Source organism: Choloepus didactylus, chromosome 3 (assembly GCF_015220235.1).
Source record: "Choloepus didactylus isolate mChoDid1 chromosome 3, mChoDid1.pri, whole genome shotgun sequence".
In the NCBI taxonomy this organism is placed as follows: Eukaryota; Metazoa; Chordata; class Mammalia; order Pilosa; family Megalonychidae; genus Choloepus; species Choloepus didactylus.
Genome location: NC_051309.1, coordinates 187,844,976 through 187,864,237, shown reverse-complemented (window position 1 = coordinate 187,864,237; position 19,262 = coordinate 187,844,976). Strand labels below are relative to the sequence as shown.

Below are 19,262 nucleotides of genomic sequence, written 5' to 3'. Positions count from 1 at the left end.
GAATGCTTCTCTTTTAAGAGGAAATTTTCCTGTATAAAGGCCTGGAAAATGCTCTTCTGGTCCTTGGTGAAGCCTGACCTTTAAAGGCCTCCTTACCCCTGCGAGATGTTTCACTATCTGGCAGCCCTTCATACCACAGACATTGTGTAAATTTCTCTGTCCTTAATTTCACCCCAATTTATTCCTCCTACTCAGCTCAGTAATGACTCTGACTGTTGTTTACACTCTGTGGACACTTTGCAATGATAATCACGTCTCCTCTTGGTTGCTACTTAGCAGAGATGGGCATTTTAGAATCTTTTAATCATCTCTTTTCATACATCAGTCCCTTTGCCCTCTGAGTCAGATTTATGCGCTCTTCCTAACTTCCTTCAGTTTTAGCTCAATTGGAAATATGATTAGCATATAGATTTTTCCTCTTCTGGTAAGGACGTTATAATTGGTTGATGAAAGATGCTATATGTATTTTAGAAGACACAGAGTCTGATCCATCAATTTCCACTATTCCCAGGGCCCAGTATCATTCTTCAACATCCCTTTTATACATGCTTTTTGCTTACTATCAAGTGCTCTTGACAATGGGGAGTTAATTGCAAGGCTTTGATACAAAATTCAGATGCAGTTTTTATTTTCCCCAGGCTGTAAGTCTTAAATGATAAAGCAGAACCATAGTTTTCAGTTATCGTATTGCACTCAACTTCAGGCAATGTTACTTATCTTACAATTGATTGTAGAAGGCTTTAAATGTATCTGCAGTGGCTTATTGCTCTTTTAATAACCATCACTCTTTTTGTAAACAGGTTTCTCTCTTGCCAGGGATAGCTTCTGTGGTCCTGTAATGACAGTCTTCTCCGGATCTACTGTTAAATTTTGCAATTGTCTTGTTATCTAGCAGTGCCCTTTGTTTTGCTTTAAGGCAGCCAGCCACTCAGGAATATTTATCAAGCACTGCACAGTTTAACAGCCTATAAAGATTAGGCCCAGGCTATTTACTTACTGGATTGGTTAAAATTGGCAATTGGCATAATAGTCTTCTCTTTCCAATGGCTGGTAGAGCTGGCATTTTCCCTGCAAAGTCGAAAACTGTCAGTGAACTGTTTAATATGCTCATGTTGTTTCTCTTTTCAGAAAAGTTTGAAGCCAGTAAATGAAAAACGGAAGCCTGGTTCACGTTGGTAATGCAATTGCCACCTAGTTAATTAACATTTGACAATTAAGACATTGAATTTGGCTTTTTCAAAAGCCTGTGCCTGAGTAAATGAAGAGCTTTATTCCTTACTGGTTTTTATCATCATAATGGAACAGAATGAATAGCCTTGTATTTTCAATGGGTTGTGCACTGTTTTCTTGGTGCTTTCCCTGGGTTGAAAAGCACTTACCTTTGCCTCTGTCCCTCATTTTTGCCACCAGAGCTCAGAGAGGTCCTCCGAGGTAATGAATGAGTAGGAGAGGGGAGGCTGGTGACTGAATTCACAAAATTCACAAAGAGCATCCTAAGGCATTGGTTCTCAGAGTGTGTTCCATTGTGGCAATGATGGATGTCTCCACATGCCCAGTGTTTTCCTCATAGTCAGAACCAGGGTTCTCCTTCACAGAACTTACTATGCCACCGGGAATTCTATCAGCCATCAGTGAGCGAGAATAATGTTATTTTAGGAATAACTTCAAATTCTTTTAACTCAATAAATAATTTAGAAACTTTGGTGCTTCATGAATTATTAGTAAATTATTTGTGACACACTTAATCACTAGTCATATTACATGGATAGCTCGAAGAAGGGGTAGGTTAGGGCCACTGCCTTTCCCATGCTCTCTTGTCAAGATTTCAAGGGTGAAAGAGCGAGCTTCTATCAGCTTGTTGGCTCAGAAAGGGGATATTTAGGAAAAGGAAGGAGAGAAGGTGTTTTTTACTCTTAGAGGCATGCATTCTTAGTTTCCATCCTGCAGTTGAGACAACAGGGTATTTTTATTTTATAAAAGCTAAAGACATCAAAAGTACTCAAGTTTTTTTTTCCTTTTTATCTTTTCTTTGAACAGACTTCAGTCATCCATTAAAAACAATAGTAAAGGAGATGAGGATTACTATTAAGAATGACTTTCCTTTAAACACGTTACATCTGGCTATAGCTTTGTAATTGGATAAACAGATTTTCTGCCTGCAGGCAAGGTTTATAGAATATCTGACCAGCTTCACTGTGAACTTGATTATGTGAACAGCTTCATATGTGGAAGCTTTTCTATGAAGCATTATTGCAGCTTTTTGTGAACTTGCATGATTTAGTGTCTAGCACTTAGTCACTCAATAAATGTTTGATGAATGAATGAATCAATAGCTGATAGAATTAATAGCTTTCCAGCCATCTGTAAAACCCAAGACTGCTCTATGATTCATTATCTCATTGTTTTATGCTGTGTAGATAATGTCACTTTGTTCACTCTAAGATTGCCAATTATTACTCTTATTCCAACCCTCCAAACTATATGTGCCCTGAACTCCAGACTAAATTCTTATAGCCTAACATGGACTCCCTTTGGGACTTTATTATTTTTATAAAATCACAGAATTTTCCAATTGTAAGGGACATTAGAGTACAGTACAATTAAAGAATGAATATCGCTGGGATATTAGGTCTTTTGCCTATGGTTACACAGCTAATTAGTAGCAGAGCTTAGCTTCTATAAATTACAGTGTGACCTTAGTGATTAAAAACAAACAAGCAAACAAACAAAAAAACCCCAGCTTTGCTAGATGTGTAGTAAACCTTCCTCCTTTTATGGTGATTTGGAAGAATAAGCACAGTTGGTCAAATGCAATGTGCCTTGAAGAAGTTTAAGAATATTAATTCACATCAGGTCAAAACAGTCACTATTAGGAAAGTAATTACCTTAACCATTGCTTTTGATTCTTTTCCATTTGTGTGATCCAGCAGCATAAGCAAAACGAGTAAAATTTGTAGGTCAAGAACAGTCAGTAAGTCTTCTTCAGTTATTTCTGAAGCAAGCCTTTTATAATTGTGTTGTAGCCCAATGCTTGCCTTAGACTTGCCTCCTTTTTCATTTTCTTGTGTTTCTTATTGCTTAATTAGTTTTAGAAGTCAATGCCACTACCCTGGAAGGCTTTCAACACAGATTCCTGCTTACAAATGGATAAATGTGAATTTGCTGGATAAGTATACTTACATGGCTTCTGCAGTTTCTTCCTGCTCTTGAACTCCTGGTGCTCCTGGTCTCCCTTGGAAATGGTTAGTTTCATTCCATTACCCCCCCTGCCTGTAGCCTTACTGAGGTCTAAGCCATTAAGATGAATATGCTCCTCAAGTGACTCAATATAATTCAATATATTTGCCATTTCTGTCAAGAAGTAGAATTCTGCATATAATTTGTACATTTCTCAGTTTGTATTGGATCGTCTTTCCTTTTTTTCAGATTTCTTTCTCTACCTAGTGAATCCTTTCTCTAACCAGTGGCAATCTCTAGTGCGTATCATTACTCTATACATTTAGTCCACCAGCAAGAAGCTGGGAAAGAGGAGGGGCAGTCTTTCTGTTACCTGTGCTTCTTCCCTTGGGGAAATTACAAGGGAAAGTTAAATCAGTTGTTAGAGGTTCATGGAGATAGGGATTTGTGCACTTTCAAGGAGACTTTTGTTTTCTCCCCACTGCACAATGGGGTACATTTTGATTGTGCTACCATTTTTTTTTTGGAGCAGCAATTATGAAACAACTCACCACATCAATCAAAATGTCCAGTTAAGGAGTTAAGGTACTTTCTTTATGCTTTCGAGCGTGGGCTTCCATTCATATAGTATTTCTTTCTTTCTTTCATTCTCTCTCTCTCTTTCCTTCTCCCTGTCCCTTTCTATCCCTCCCTCTCAGACTCTTCTTATTCCCCTTCTTCATCTTCCTCTTCTTCTTCTTCCTCCTCCTCTCCTCCTCCTCCTCTTTCTTCTTCCTCTCTCTCTGTCTCTCTCTCCTCCTCTGTCTCTGCTTTCCATTCTCAAGGATAGGTAATGGGAGAGATTAAGAGTAGTGCAGGGACATAGGCATTATTTCTGCCTGCCATCCATCCATCCATCCATCCATCTGTCTGTTCATCCATCCATTTAACAAAAAGTTTAAGCATCTAATATATACACATCTTTGGCTAAGCGATTTCTGATTTCACAGGTCTATTGCTGGAGTACCATTTAGTAGCCTTACACTTGAGGTTTTTGTTTGTTTTTGTTTTGGTCTTGGTTTGGTTTGGTTTGCTTGTTTGGTTATAAATCAGAAAATTTATTGTTTTATTTTTGCTGGGACTGCAATATAGCTTGTGAAGAACAAACCCTGTAGAAAACAGCTTCATTTCATAGCAGTCTTTTCCCAATTTCATTTATTTCAGGATGCAGTAAAATTGAACAAACACAGCTTGTCCCATATTCTGAAGATGGGGTACATTTATCAGGTAAGCCTATCAGGCATTATTACCACCCTTTTATAGAGGAATTACCCTGGTACAATGCAAAATGAAGCAAGTAAATTAGCAATAAAAACCTAATGTCTTCTTCACTATTTTGTTTTATTGCTGAATTCCCTGACAGCTACCTCCTTCAAAATCCTCATTCATCAAGTGAAGCACAATTTTATTACCAATCTACATAAAGCAAATTGCAAAACAACAATTTTAATATTGTGGGGTTATTTAATAATTCAATTGTTTTATAAGTTCTACTTTCATTATTCTTTGCATTTTAATTAAGTGTATACAAACAGAGTAGGAGAATATATTTCCTTTAAGAAGCGTCTACTTCATAAGATTTTTATTTATGTAATCCAAATTAAGCTGGTTATTATGTTATTTTGGTAACTTGATTTGTTGAATAAAGGTTTTAGGGACATTTTAAGCTGTGAATAGTCTAGATATTATAATCTAGATAAAACAGAGAATTTATTTTAGATAAAGCTCCATTTCAAACCTAAAAATAGCAAAAGTTAGAACCACATATCCTATAGGATTTCAGTGGACTTGCGGTTAGATAATCCAAGCAGTCAAACCTGGATTATGCTTTGTGAACCACTAAATGTTTGCTATATGGATGCAATCTGAATACATGTATGTTATCCATGAATCTTTTGTTCAGCATCCTTAAGAAGAAGTTGACTTTATGTTCCGGTTTCCCCAGTCCTGGTTTTCATCTGTTTTTTCCTAACATAATTATTAATAACACCCCATTTAATGGTCTGGTTTGTACAATAAATTACATGGTCACTTAGTGGTTTGGAGCTAAGTGCCCCAGAAAAACAAGTTATTACATTTAATCCATTCTTGTGGGTGTGAACCCATTGTAAGTAGGAGCTTTTGATGAGGTTACTTTAGTTAAGGTGTGGCCCATCTCCATTAGGAGGGTTTTAATCCTATTACTTCCTATTACTGGGGTCTTTTATAAGCAGAATGAAACTCAGAGAGAGAGACAGAGAGAGAGAGACAGAGAAAGGCACAGAGGGAGCAGCCAGAAGCTGAACATCAGCGGAACCCGGGAGAGATGGGAGAGAGTGGGAGATGCCACCATGTGCTTTGCCATGTGACAGAGGAGCCCAGGACAAGAATCATGGACAGCCAGACCAGAACACCAGTCTTCAGAAAGGAAGCATTTCTTTGATGAAGTCTTGATTTGGCCTCAAAACTGAGCCATTAAATTCCCGTTGTTTAAGCCATCCCTTTGTATGGCATTTGCTTGAGCAGCCAAGAAAGCGAAAATAGTCACCCTATCTAAGAATCACTTTGCTATATTGTAAGCTGCTAGAGGACAGACTTTCATTAGATAAATAAGGTCTTTCATTTACATTTTGCTTTTCAGGTCATAAAGCAATTTCATGTTCACTGTCATGTTTACTCCTTACCACAATCCTGCTAGGAAGGTCTAGAAGGGTAAAAGACTTGTCCAATTTCAAATGGGAGAGAAGTGCTGCAGCTGGGAGGAGAATATAGGTTTTGAACCTGACATTTTTTCCTAGCTGTTTATACCCTTCGGTCTAAAGCCAAGGCCTCACTCTTGTTGGGACTCAACAAACATTTATTGAATTAAATTTAGAGAGTGTGCTGAGTCTTCACAGGAAAAAGACCAAGCAGCTGACATTGTCTCAAACAGTTTTTCATAGTTTGGGGGAAGAGAAATATGAGGGAAGATTGAGGATTTGCTATTCCAACATTTCTCTTTACCCCAACAAGAAAGCTTCTCTGGCTTCCTCAGTTCACCAAGGGAGTTTCACTGATCTGACGTTTTAACTTCTTTCTCAGAGGAGAAATAGGTGAGAATGAAAAAGGAAATGGGAGAAGGAGAAAATCATTTCTCAAAGAATCTTGCTGATGTCCTTGCATCTCAACCGGTAGCTCAGCTCTGGTAACAGTGTAAAGTGTGTTGTTGTGCTCCAGAGCAGAGATCTCCCTCAACGTCTTTAGAAGCTGGCACCGAAGCTGCAGCTCGTTTTTTTCCCTGCAGACTTTCTCCCTGGCCATCTTAAACCTTCACTGCCTGAACCCCACAGGCCGTGTTCTGGCAGCTGACTGCTGCCCGAGGAACGTGGAAACAAGGTCATTAGCTCTCCTCCTGTGTCCTTCCTGTCGCTCACAATAAAAGAATCTCAACGCCGCGTCCTTGCTAAAACAGAGGCATTTATCATCTAGATGACTTGCCCCAGAAACAGTTTTATTTTAAACATTTCAGGGACTCGGCAGAGTTATTTAACTTGTTCGAGCCCTTATTCCTTACAAATCCTTGTCGTTCGAGTTTAAGACTCTTAGAGCATGCGTTTGTGCCCAGGTGCCTGCCCCTCGCCGTTTGCTAGCTAGTAGACGTTAATGAGAAGTGGCTCCTTACTTCAAGTGCAGCATTTCTTTTGTGAGATTATTTCTTTGACATCTCAGTCGCTCGGACACTTCCCTGCTGCTTCCTCCAGGACATTAAAAAAAAATTATCTTAAGGAAAATAAAGCATGGCTGTTTCTCTTTTTCTCTCTCCCAGTCCAAACCCTATCACTTTTCACCTCCTTAACAAACATTTTTTTTTAATTAGTGAAGTTGTGAGCTTATAAACAATCATGTACAAAATACAGGATTCCCATTATATCCCCCACCCCCCTCATTATTTCCCCACCTCCTTTAATCCCTTTTCTAGGAGGGAGAATATTGGATAAGACCTCCATTTCCTTGGTTCTCAGCAGATTTCACAAGAATTGGAAGTCCTGATGATAGAAGCTTATCCTTTTGATTTGAGATACACTGTGTGGCCCTATGTGTATTTTTTGCATCTGCTGCATTTGTTTTTTGTTTTTTTTCCTCCACTAACTCTGAACACATGTGGCTTGGATTATTGGCACGTAACCACATTATCAATTCCATAACAAATGATTTGCTGGGTGATGGAAATTTGAAGAGCAAGCATCAATAAACTGAAACATTTTTTCCCATACATTCACTTTCAACAATCCTTAGAATACACAAAAATAACAGAAAAATATTTGATTAAAAATATTTGGAGGATTCACTCTGCATGTCAGGAGAGGCTGAAGTTCAGCAGGAGGGACAGAAGAAATGTTTCCAGGTTTCTCTGAAGTGAAGTATCAAACATATGCCTGAGCTTTTGTCTGTTGGGAAGCCACAGCACTGGACATACCAGTCTTATGTGTCAAGTGTAGATACAAGTGACTGTGAATAAAAGCTTCAGAACAATGTCAGGTCTACCAAAGAGAGTTGCAAACAGCCCCTGGTTCTGTGAGCAAAGGCTGCAAACATAAATCAAAGAGCAATCTTCCAATGTCGACAGTGTGGGAAGGACGGGCTACTTGTCAGGCTTCAGTGTTCTCAGCCACAGCTTTGCACATGGAGAGTAATCACACATGGAGAGTTATGATGGCCAGGACAGAACCTGTCAGTTGACAAGTGAATGTAGAGAAGCAAGATTATGTACACCCCATGTCTAGAGATACAATTTACCTCTCACCATTTATATTTACCCCCAGAATCATAGGGAATCACTTAAAATGTCTCCCTTTCATATGCTCCTTCATAGGATTTATAAAAGATGCCCCATTTCCAGCATATCTTCAGCACCTGTTTTTGTAAGAGCATCACAACCTTTTATTCCTGCCAAGGTAAGAAGCCTAAAGAGATTTCACTTCCTCGGAATAAATCAGTGTTCACAATGTCGTATTATTAGGATGGTTCCAAATTCTGAGTAATATAACCTAGCAGCACTTGGGGGATAGAGGAACTGCCCACCCCTGGGAAAAATGTTGTAATACTTAAGATGGGACCCCAAAAGCCGGCAGTCTGTCATAGTCTTGCCATCAGTTCTGTTCAGAGCCCTTAGGTGTGGGAAGCCCTGGGCCAGCTGTGTTACGTAGTGGCATGTGTGCCCTTCCACGACTGGACTGCAGGCTTTGTAATTGAAGTGTCATTGGCTATTTTGATGGCTCCATAAACTTTATAGTGCCAGTCTTTCCCATAAAAGCCGCCTTGTTGCTGTTTCCTTATAGAGATAGTTATAAAAGGATTGAAACAAAAGTTTTTCATATGAGAGTAAAAAGCACAAAATAGATATTGCTACCCCTAGTTTATTTATTTTTTGGCTGTTGTCTTCTTTTAAAACATATCATTACCCCTGAAAAGAAATGATGTCAAATGTTGGCACTGATTTTATGTTTTGCAAAGGCATGAACAGAATGAGCCTAACACTCTCTTTCATTGTCTGTACATCTGTTTTCATTATGTGCATAAATTTCTATGTTATCGCTTCACAAAATAATCCTGGAACTTGCATTACTCACTGAGGCCTCTGATATGAATACATTTACAAACAGTCATGTAATCATATTAATATGTTTAACTAAATAGCAATAGACATAGAGCCAATATATTATTATTGCCATGGTATTAATCCAAAATTGGGAAAAAATATAAACCCCAGAATTAGTTCAACATTGTTTGTCAGCACAGCTTTTTCTCAGTAAATGCATAAAAAGGATTTTAAAATTGTGCTATATTCTAACTTCTGGTGTATTAGTCTGGGTTTTCCAGAGAAACAGAACTGAAATATTATAAGATTTATTGTAGGAATCAGCTCACACAACCATAGGGAATAGCAAGTCTGGATTCTGCAGGGCAGGCTGCAAGTAGGGAACTCCAGTGAAGGTTTCCATGAATTCCCCAGGAGAAGCTGGCTGAAGTAGAGGTAGCAATTCTTCTTTCTGACTTGAAATCATCAGTTCTCCTTTTAAGGCCTTCAGTTGATTGGCTGAGACTTCTCTCATTGCTGAAGGAAATCTCCTTTGTTGAATGTAGATGTAATTAGTCATAGATGCAATTAACTGAGTAATGATTTAAATCTGCAAAATACCCTCACAGTAACAACCAGACAAATGCTTGTTTGAACAACCAACTGAACACCATAACCTACCCAAATTGACACATGAACCTAACCATCACGTTTGGTAAGACAGCTCCTTATTTTGGAGAAATAGCAATTTCTGAGACTAGATCAACTTTGATTTTTTTTTCTCCTGTTCTGATAAAGGGGTAGGTCAGTAATCTACTGTCCAGTTTCTAAATCATGTTATTTCCAGGAAAGGGAATCCTTCTGAAAACCATTGTCTCTTTTGCCAAATAACGTAAACATATGTCGCTTTATACTTCTCAGGATGGTAGTAGTGCCATCTCAAGTTAGTACAGAATCCCACCCTTCAGTGGCACTGGAGATAACTCCTTCAATGTGCTTATTTGTCAGTTTTATACCCTTCTGCTTAGAGGTGATTATCTGGGCTTCACGTTGTTAATATTTGTATAGTCCCCTTTTGCACACATTTAACAATTACTTGGCAGTTTGAAGTTTTAATTTTAGCTTAAATGTTTCAGGTTTACATTAATTTTTTTATATGACATCCTTCTATTCAGGGGAAAAATTATGCTATGATTTTTCTCTAAGAGAGAAGTCCCTCTGAGATTAGAATAATCTCTAAAATAAAGAAATGTTCAGGCTTTTTCAAAGGATAGTACCAAACATGATATAACCAGCTTCAAGCAAGTATAGATAGCTTCCTAAGAGATCATTTCAAATCTGGGTTTTCCAAGGTGCAGAACCCAGAGTTGGCACTTTGGTGGAATTGTAAATAGCAGTCAATTGTCTAATGACATAATGTGAATTTTTACAGGATCATCTAATTCTACAACCAGGTTGGTCTCTGAACACTTGAGATAAATCTTCACTCACTCTCAATTGTTCAACACACAGGTTAATTTCTCACTATTGATTTTCTTCACTATGCATCTCGAATGCCTCAAGATCTCTTGACCTACACAAAATGTCTCTATGACTGTCAGTTTAAAAAGAATAGTTCTTCAGAAAAATGCTAGAAAAATCACTGAAGATAACTAAACAGCTCTTTCCCAACAAGGCTGTTTAACTGGACATTTTGATCAGGTTTCAAGAAGGGGACAAAATCATGAATATTTACAGGAAGAGGTTTCATATAGTAAAGTTTTTGAAAGCGAATGTTACTCTTATAGACATTTCCAAGGAGACAGAGTATTCTCATATAGTAACTGGAAATTTCAAGTCAAATCAGATTTGTTAACCAGAACCGCCTCGGGTAACAGAATGAAGCAACACAGCACTGTTGAAAAAGTGCTGCACTGCGGGGGAGGAGACCCATTCCCCCATCAAAAGTTAGGCTCACCCTCGCTGGACTTTCCTTATTCAACTATAAAAACAAAGGGATTGGATTGGAAGTTTTTCTGTTTCTAAAATTCAATGATTCTATATCCAAGATGATACATTAACTTTCATTAACCAGAAAACCAAGTTAAGAGAATACCAGAAGGAAAGTAAAACTTTTTTCTATCTGAAGAAATTTGAGAAATGTTTAATGCGCATGATGCTTTCCTCTAGAGACCATCTTGATACTCATATATTCCTCCCCTACCCCTATCATTATGGAAAAGTAAAAAATTCTTTTAAGGATTAAATGTTCCATTTATTTTTCAAATCATTCCTTTCTTCACTTATGAAATATTATCCCATTAACATAAAATGGTGTCAGAAGCACTTTATTAATGGAAATTCTTTCTATGCACTTTCAAATAAAACAGCAGCAGCATCATTAATACCAACAATATAAAACAAGCCAAAAAAAAAAAAAAAAAAAAAAGAAAAGAAAAAAAGCACAAACAAACCAAAAAAACAAACTCAAACAAACAATAAAACTGAATCTAAGTCCCAGCACCCATCAAACAGAATTCAAGTGAACCACGCTTTTTTCATGTCACTTGGAGTGTAGATTTATTTGGGTTTAAGAATCTCCTAAACAAATTACATCAACCTCACTCCATTTCCTTCCTTAATAAAAATTATGACTGGACAAACATCAAACTTTTAAAATTCTTAAAAATAATAGAAAAGTAAAAATAGTTTTCCTGGGGAAATCCTTCTACTAAACATTATATGGTTCTGCTGCTTCTGTGAAATCTTTCTCTTTGGAGTAACTTGGTAGCATAGGATTGCTTTTTTTGTTTTTTGTCTTTTCTTTTTAAACTGAATTCATACAAGGGCACTGAATTAGAATTTCAGTTGATTTATGGAACATGAACTTTTACGAACAATAAGTTACCTCTGCTCTAAAAGGAAAATGGCAAGTGCAAATCAAAGAATGGGAACGCTGAGAGTTCATTTCATTATAATCCAAGTCTTATGATGTAAGTCCTTAGATGGCCCCATCTTTGTTTAAAAATAAAACAGAAGAAAACAGGATGATATGAGCACTCTAAAATCATCTGCAGCACTTTTAAGGGTTAAACCTGCTTAACCCATTCTTAGTCAGAAAATGGCACCAAAGAGTACAGCTCACCCCGTAAGTGTGGCTAGTTCTAAACCTGTGGTAGCCTCAGGTTGTCAGAGCAGTCATGCACCATTTCCACCCCCCTCCCACCCAAATAATAGGATCCATTCATAGCTACTCACTACTGCAGGATTTGACCTGAGAAAGGCTAGGATTTATTAACTCAGCAGTTGTTTGAAAAGTCTTTAAATAATCTCTGCCCTTGGCCAGCAAGGGGACTGCTAGTCTCAAGTTCTCAGAAGCAGCTGGTGAGGTTCTCAGCCAAGTTCTTCGGATGCAGGAAGTTCTTCAGAGCAACCTACTTTAACATGGCCTTTACAAATCCTTAAACCAGGCTTCCTGGATCTAGGAAATGTTATTCCTGACTCCTTTGACCCAGATGCTGGCCTCAATTATTTTGTAATCCGTAGGTAATCAATCTTTCTTCCTTCCGTCTTTCTTTCTAGGAGCTGGCATGGTGGTTAATTTTTTCTAAAACAGTCATATTAATGTGTTCAAAAATCCACTGCTGAGTCTCAGACAGAGGGTCACATCTGGCCATGAAAATCTTCTTCTCTGCAGGATTGCAATCCATGCAGCTGTTGCTCACGGGATGAAATAACGTTCTGTCCTGGAGGTACCGGAAAGAAAAGAAAAGACTGACATAATACATGGTGAGAGGTTAGGACTCAAAACGTACAAAGGAAGTAAAATATTCTGTTTATATTTCAGCATATGTCCATAGTATAAAAAATAGAGCAGCTCCCCAATCAAACAATAGTGGGTTGAGTTGCCAACATGGAACAGGGTTTCCTGAGACCCACTGGCCTCCCAGCAGGCTCAATCAGAGGCAAAAATATCCATTCATTCATGTTTTTAAAAGCAAGCTATTCATTTCCTCCTACGTTGGCAAGTCTTTTGCTACATACTTGGATTTTGAAGACAATGTGTATGTGGGGATGCTTGTCAACTTGTCAAGTAGCTAATAGTCTAGCTGTTTGGGGAGAGGAAAGTACAGCACAAAGAACTATAATTTAGTCCATGGCAAACAACCACCACCACCACACACACGCACACACACACACACACACACATGCACATACACAGGACAAGAAGACTCATATTTTTCCCTACTCACATACTGAGCCTGTAAAGGGAAAGGGAAATTAAGAAATAGGAATCCGATGTGTTAGGTACTCAGCAGTCCTTTTGAAAAGATGATTATGGAGATGTGGGTAAGGTGAGAAGCAAAGGCAAAGTCTGAATGCACTTCTGTCTCTTTTCAACCCTTTTTTCTCCCCATTACTGGTTTTCCTGTGATGCATTTTTAATCACATCACAGGGTAGATTTTATAATAAAAGCAAACATAAGATTAAGGCAAATCGGGACAAAAGGTAAAGGATGATGTTGACTGTGGTTTTTTTTTCCTAACTTTGAAAGTCTTTAGGCAGACTTTTTTTTTTTAATTCGGTTTTATTGAGATATATTCACATACCATACAGTCATCCATGGTGTATAATCAACTGTTCACAGTACCATCGTATAGTTGTGCATTTATCACCACAATCAATTTTTGAACATTTTCCTTATACCAGAGTAAGAATAAAAAGTAAAAATAAAAAAGAACACCCAAGTCATCCCCACCCACCCTATTTTTCATTTAGTTTTTGTCCCTATTTATCTACTCATCCATCCATACACTGGATAAAGAGAGTGCGATCCACAAGGTTTTCACACTGTAATCTACATTGTTATGCAATCGTCTTCAAGAGTCAAGGCTACTGAGTTGGAGTTTGATAGCTTCAGGTGTTTACTTCTAGCTATTCCAATACAATAAAACCTAAGAAGGGTTATCTATGTAGTGTGTAAGAATGTCTACCCGAGTGACCTCTTGACTCCACTTGAAATCTCTCAGCCACTGAAGCTTTATTTCGTTCATTCTGCATCCCCCTTTTGGTCAAGAAGATGTTCTCAATCCCACGATGCCAGGTCCAGATTCATCCCCAGGAGTCATATCCTGCATTGCCAGGGGGATTTACACCCCTGGGAGTCAGGTCCCAAGTAGGGGGGAGGGCAGTGAGATCATCTGCCAGGGTGGCTTAGCTAGAGAGAGAGGGCCACATCTGAGCAACAAAGAGGAACTCAGGGGGAGAATCTTAGGCACAATTATAAGCAGGTTTAGCCTCTCCTTTGCAGTAACAGGCTTCATAGGGGAAAGCCCCAAGACCAGAAGGCTCAGCATGTCAAGCCATCAGCCCCCAATGTTTGTGAGAACATCAGCAACAATCCAGGTGAGGAAGTCCAACACCTCCACATCCTCCACCAGCTCCTCAGGGAGGCCCTGAATATATATTTTTATTCTCTGCCCAAATTACTTTGGGATGTGTTGCTATTTCACTCTAACCTATACAGACCTACCATATCTCACTTCCTATTCAAAGTTCCATGTAATTGTTGTGTTTGAACAAACTGACTATAGAAGTTACATTGTTTAAAAATATAGATCCTACACCAAATAACCATTTCTTCCCTTGGTTTCACATGGAAGCTGAAGTTGACTGTGTTTTAGAGCTTTGGCTTCTGTATGGGACTAAGGGAAGAGATGTTTATTTGGTGCAGGATCTATATTTTCTGCAGCACACTAACTAATTTAACTTGTACTGTCAGTTTATTCAAACACCACAATTATATGGAACTTTGAATAGGAAGTGAGATCTCATGGGTGTGTGCAGGTTAGTGTGAAATACCAATGCATCCCGGGGTAATTTGGGCAGAGAATAGAAACAAATTTGCAGGACCCCCCTGAGGAACTGGGGAAAAATGTGGAAATGTTAGACATCCCCACCTGGGTTAATACTGATATTCTTACTAACACTGAGGACTAACAATTTAGTAGGTCAAACCCTCAATCTTGGGGCTTGCCTTTGTGAAGATTCTCTGCAAAGGAGAGGCTAAATCTATTTATAATTGTGCCTAAGAGTTACCCCCAGAGAACCTCTTTGTTGCGCAGATGTGGCCCTCTATCTCTCTCTAAGCCCACTCAGCACATGAACTCACTGCCCTCCCTGCTACGTGGGACATGACTCCCGGGAGTGTAAATCTCCCTGGCATCACAGGACATGGCTCCCAGGGATGAGCCTGGACCTGGCATCATGGATTGAGAAAATCTTCTTGACCAAAAGGGGGAGGCAAAATGAAACAAAATAAAGTTTCAGTGGCTGAGAGATTTCAAATAGAGTTGAGAGGTCATTCTGGAGGGCATTCTTAAGTGCTATATAGATATCCTTTTTTAGATTTTAGTGTATTGCAACAATTAGAAGGAAATACCTAAAACTGTCAAGCTGCAACCCAGTAGCCTTGATTCTTGAAGATGACTGCATAACTATGTAGCTTACATGGTGTGACTGTGTGATTGTGAAAACCTTGTGGCTCACACTCCCTTTATCCAATGTATGGATGGATAAGTAGAAGAACGGGTACAAAAACTAAATGAAAAATAGGGTGGGATTGGGGGGATGATTTGGGTGTTCTTTTTTACTTTTTTTTAATTCTTATTTTCATTCATTTTGGAGTAATGAAAATATTCAAAAATTGATTGTGGTGATGAATGCACAACTAAATGATGGTACTGTGAACAGTTGATTGTACAACCATGGATGATTGAATGGTATGTGAATGTATCTCAATGAAACTGAATAAAAAAAGTAACAAACAAACAGCAACATGATAAAGAAAGCAGCTCTGTTAATGCAAGTTACAACCAGGGTGCAAAGTTTAAGTATTGAGCAAGTTCACTATCTGAATGGCTCTATTAACACACCTTTTTATTGTGCAAGTAGAGAAAAGGAAGTTAATGCTCCTCGAAGAAGATCTTTCCTTGACAGTAACAAACTATTTCTTACAGTGTCTATGCTAAAACATAAATGCCAATAAGTAAAAACTTCCCTAAATCACTGCTTTAATTTTAGAATCAAGTAACATGTTATTAGTTACCTTAGTAGATGTTTAAGGGTTCTGATTCTTTTCTTTAACTGAGGAATGCTAAACTTGAAATGCTTTTAGAATTAAGAGTTTCTTGGGCACCCTGTGTAGACATTTCTGGGTTGTTTCTGTTTTGTAAGACTACATCAACCAATATTTAATATCCTTTTAGGATCCGGATGTTTGCATAGTTAAGCACTGTGTGAAGAAAGAATAAGGAAGGAGAAAGGCAACCTGCCTGAAGTTTAGTTTGCTTTTCCTAGTTTCAGTGTAAACAAAGAGCTATACCTAATACAAAGGCTCGCTATTCTCTTCTGCTCTCTTTAAGGAGAGGTTTCCTGACTTTTCTGAGGTCTTGACGTTCCTTTCAGAAGGAGGGCCTGTTGTAGGTTCCTGATGTCTCCTTGCATTTCACTTAACCCCCTATCTCACTATCTCCACTGGTGTTGGCCATTAGGGGGCGGCTCTGCGGTGCTCCCCCCTAGGCTGGGGTGGAGGTTGGCTGCATGTGAGAGCAGGTGCTGGGAGGAAGGAGACGATGCTCTGCAGCTCACCCCACACGTGCTATCTTGGAGTCAGATGTGTGCTATCACAGAGCCCGTCTCTAAGGCACAGTGGCTTCTTGGGCAACAGCCTTCACCATCTGCCTCTTTTCCTTCCCCAAATCTCTCACACTGCACCCTCTACCCCAACTTCCACCAGTTTAGCCACATGGATCTCAATATTTAGATTAAGTTTTCAAAGAGCATTCTTAAGCTCTTATACTCATGAAAATTCTACGTGACCTGCTAAATTCTAATCCACTTTGTCCCATGCACACATCTGCCTTTTCCTGTCTTAACTCTCTGTATTTCTTCCTATTGCTACTTTATCAGTAGCTCAAGTGCGGGCCTCCAGATTCTCACAGTGTCTCCCACTAAACAGATATTTTCAAGAATGCCAAAAAAAAAAAAAAAAAAAAAAGGGAGAAAGGAGAAGGAAAAGAACATGCTTCTAAACTCTTTCCTTCACCAGCTTGTGTACCTCAGTGTGGATGCAAAAGTCAAACAAGATTTTCTGAACATTTTGTCTTTCTAAGCATTATTTTCTGAACCAAAGGTGATCATGTTTTTCCAAATCCCAGATAGGAACACATATTCTGACAAATACAGGTGTCCTTATGGGAACAACTGGGCAGAGTATTCAAATTCAGCACTACCTTGAAAATCCAGAATACATTTGGTCTTCTCATGTAAATTGATTTCTCCAAATCTGTATCTGAGAAGCTTCATCAGTAAAATGAGAGTGTGGATTAGATAAATGCCTGAGGCCTCTTGGATCCCTAAGACTGAATGAACATTTCATTTTCAGAGTCCCTGGTGACAGAGACAAATGACAGGGTGTCAAACTAGAGACTTTCAGCAATGTTCTGTAGATCAACAGATTGATTGTTCCTTGGTTTTAGACTGAGCTGGGCTCCCCCTTGTCTTAGGAGTACACAGCAGTTCCAGAAGTGAAGCTTATGGGAGCATTTTCAGGCTTCACCAGTGCATACATTTTTCTCGTTTGACCTTAGGGACGACACAATTGCCATCTTTATGTTTCTACTCAGCCAAGCTTTTAGACTACTAAATGTCTTTACTGAAGCTTTTCCTGGCTTAATTAAGTCAGTGGATGGGGTGCTCAGTCTTTTAATTTGTCTCTTGCCTAATGACAGCCCTTTATGCCTCTGCCCATCATCTCACTGGGCATGGCAGTGATGACTGCTATAGAACTTAATACATTGTTTTTTTTTTTTTTTTGGAATGGACTTCTGAGGGCTTTGGCAAGTTTTCTGTTCCATAACAATCCTCTTTAAAGGAAGATAGAAGGCATTCTTGCTTTGCTTTTAACAAGCAGTTCTTTGTTAGGTCCTAAGGAAAGATGTATCATATCCTCTGGCTGATCAGAATGTAATACAGCAGACTGTGTCTCTTTTTCTTCCCCTCCTGCCTTCTTTGGCTACCTCTCCCTTGTGGGTTTTTAAAATGCCTAAGAAAATTAGAAATCCTTGAAAAGGAAATGCAAATTCCAGATCTGGATTAAAGAACTGCCCTTCATAATCAGTCAGGTCAGTCTTTTAAATGCCTGGCCTCAGCCAATCAGGCAACACTGTGAAAGGCATGGATGGAACTTTCCAGACAACCCATTAAATAGGACACATTTTCAAAGCCAACCTGTGGACTTGACTGGCATCTGTGTGACACTCTGTGGCATTCCCAAATTTGTATTAAATTTTAGTAGGTTCCATAACTTTAACAAAACAATAAGTTGTAGAAAACACTCTATACTGTGTGTTCTGAGTTATTAGAGAACCTAACACCAAGATCCAAGGACAAAAAAAAATAGGTGTATGCGTTCATAATAAATAGGAAGAAGATTCTGAGAATAAACTGCAACACAGTGTGGGGGAAGGTTTGGGGACTGAATCATGTCCCCCAACAAGTTATGTTCAATTCTAACCTTGGGTCTTGTGGGTATAGACTCATTTGTTAATAGGCTTTTGAAGAGCCTATTAAGAGGAGGTGAAGTTTGAATCCAGGAAGCCTTAATCCAATATGTCAGGGAACATCCCCAATTCTAAAACTCAGAACATCCTAACCATCCAGTTTGAGACCAGCTGTGCAAGACCAAGTTGCCTATTTTTAAATCCTGGAGAAATGGAATTTGCAAATATTAGCTTCTGCCTCAAACTTACCCAAATAGATACACCAATATCTTCTGTTATAAGCAAAAGAATTTATGGAACAAAGGTAACCTGGAATTAGCTTTTTTGTGTAACTATGGTCAGAGTATGTATCTGATTATGTGTTCAGGCTCTTTGCCTAAAATTCCATTATTTAGGTCAGTTGAGTTCAACAAATACTAAGTGTTTTTTACTTTCTGGTGTGTATTTAGAAAGGCATAAAAGGTGGTTTAAGTTGTGTCCCCTGACTTAAGAAGGGAGACCAATAGGTTAAGAAATTATTGTTTGAAATAAAATGTGTCAGTGAGATTGTAGATGGAGGTAATTAGGGTCAATTAGGATATTTCAGACATAGAGAAGAACATGTGAAAGAGAGGTGAAACCTGTACATTTATGCATTGATTTATTCAACAAAAATCTATTGGGTACCTACTATTACCAGGCATTATTTTAGGTGCTTGGAATATATCAATTAACTTAATAAAACAAAAATCCTGCTCTCCTAGAGCTTATATTCTAGAAGTGGAGGTGGGGGTGGGGGACCAGTGGGGCACAGACAATAAACAAATGAATGCAATTCATAGGTAAAATATACAACTTGTTCGAAGGTGATAGTACTATGAAAACAAATCGAGGGGTTCAGGAGGATCTGGAAAGCCAAGGGAGGGGCTGGTGGGTAATTTTTAAATACCATGATATATTAGTCAGGGTTCTCCAGAGAAACAGAACC

The 19,262-nt window shown here is 38.7% G+C and overlaps 1 protein-coding gene across 1 annotated transcript in view; it reads right to left on the bottom strand.

The window, feature by feature from the left end:
* Window positions 1–12,296: 12,296 nt before the first annotated feature.
* Window positions 12,297–19,262, bottom strand: part of GALNTL6 (polypeptide N-acetylgalactosaminyltransferase like 6) — a 1,267,846-nt gene continuing 1,260,880 nt past the window's right edge. Inside the window, exon 14 of the mRNA XM_037831017.1 lies at window positions 12,297–12,477. Within this exon, the coding sequence (XP_037686945.1) occupies window positions 12,310–12,477 (168 nt within the window). The 3' untranslated portion in view covers window positions 12,297–12,309. The remainder of the gene's footprint in view (window positions 12,478–19,262) is intronic.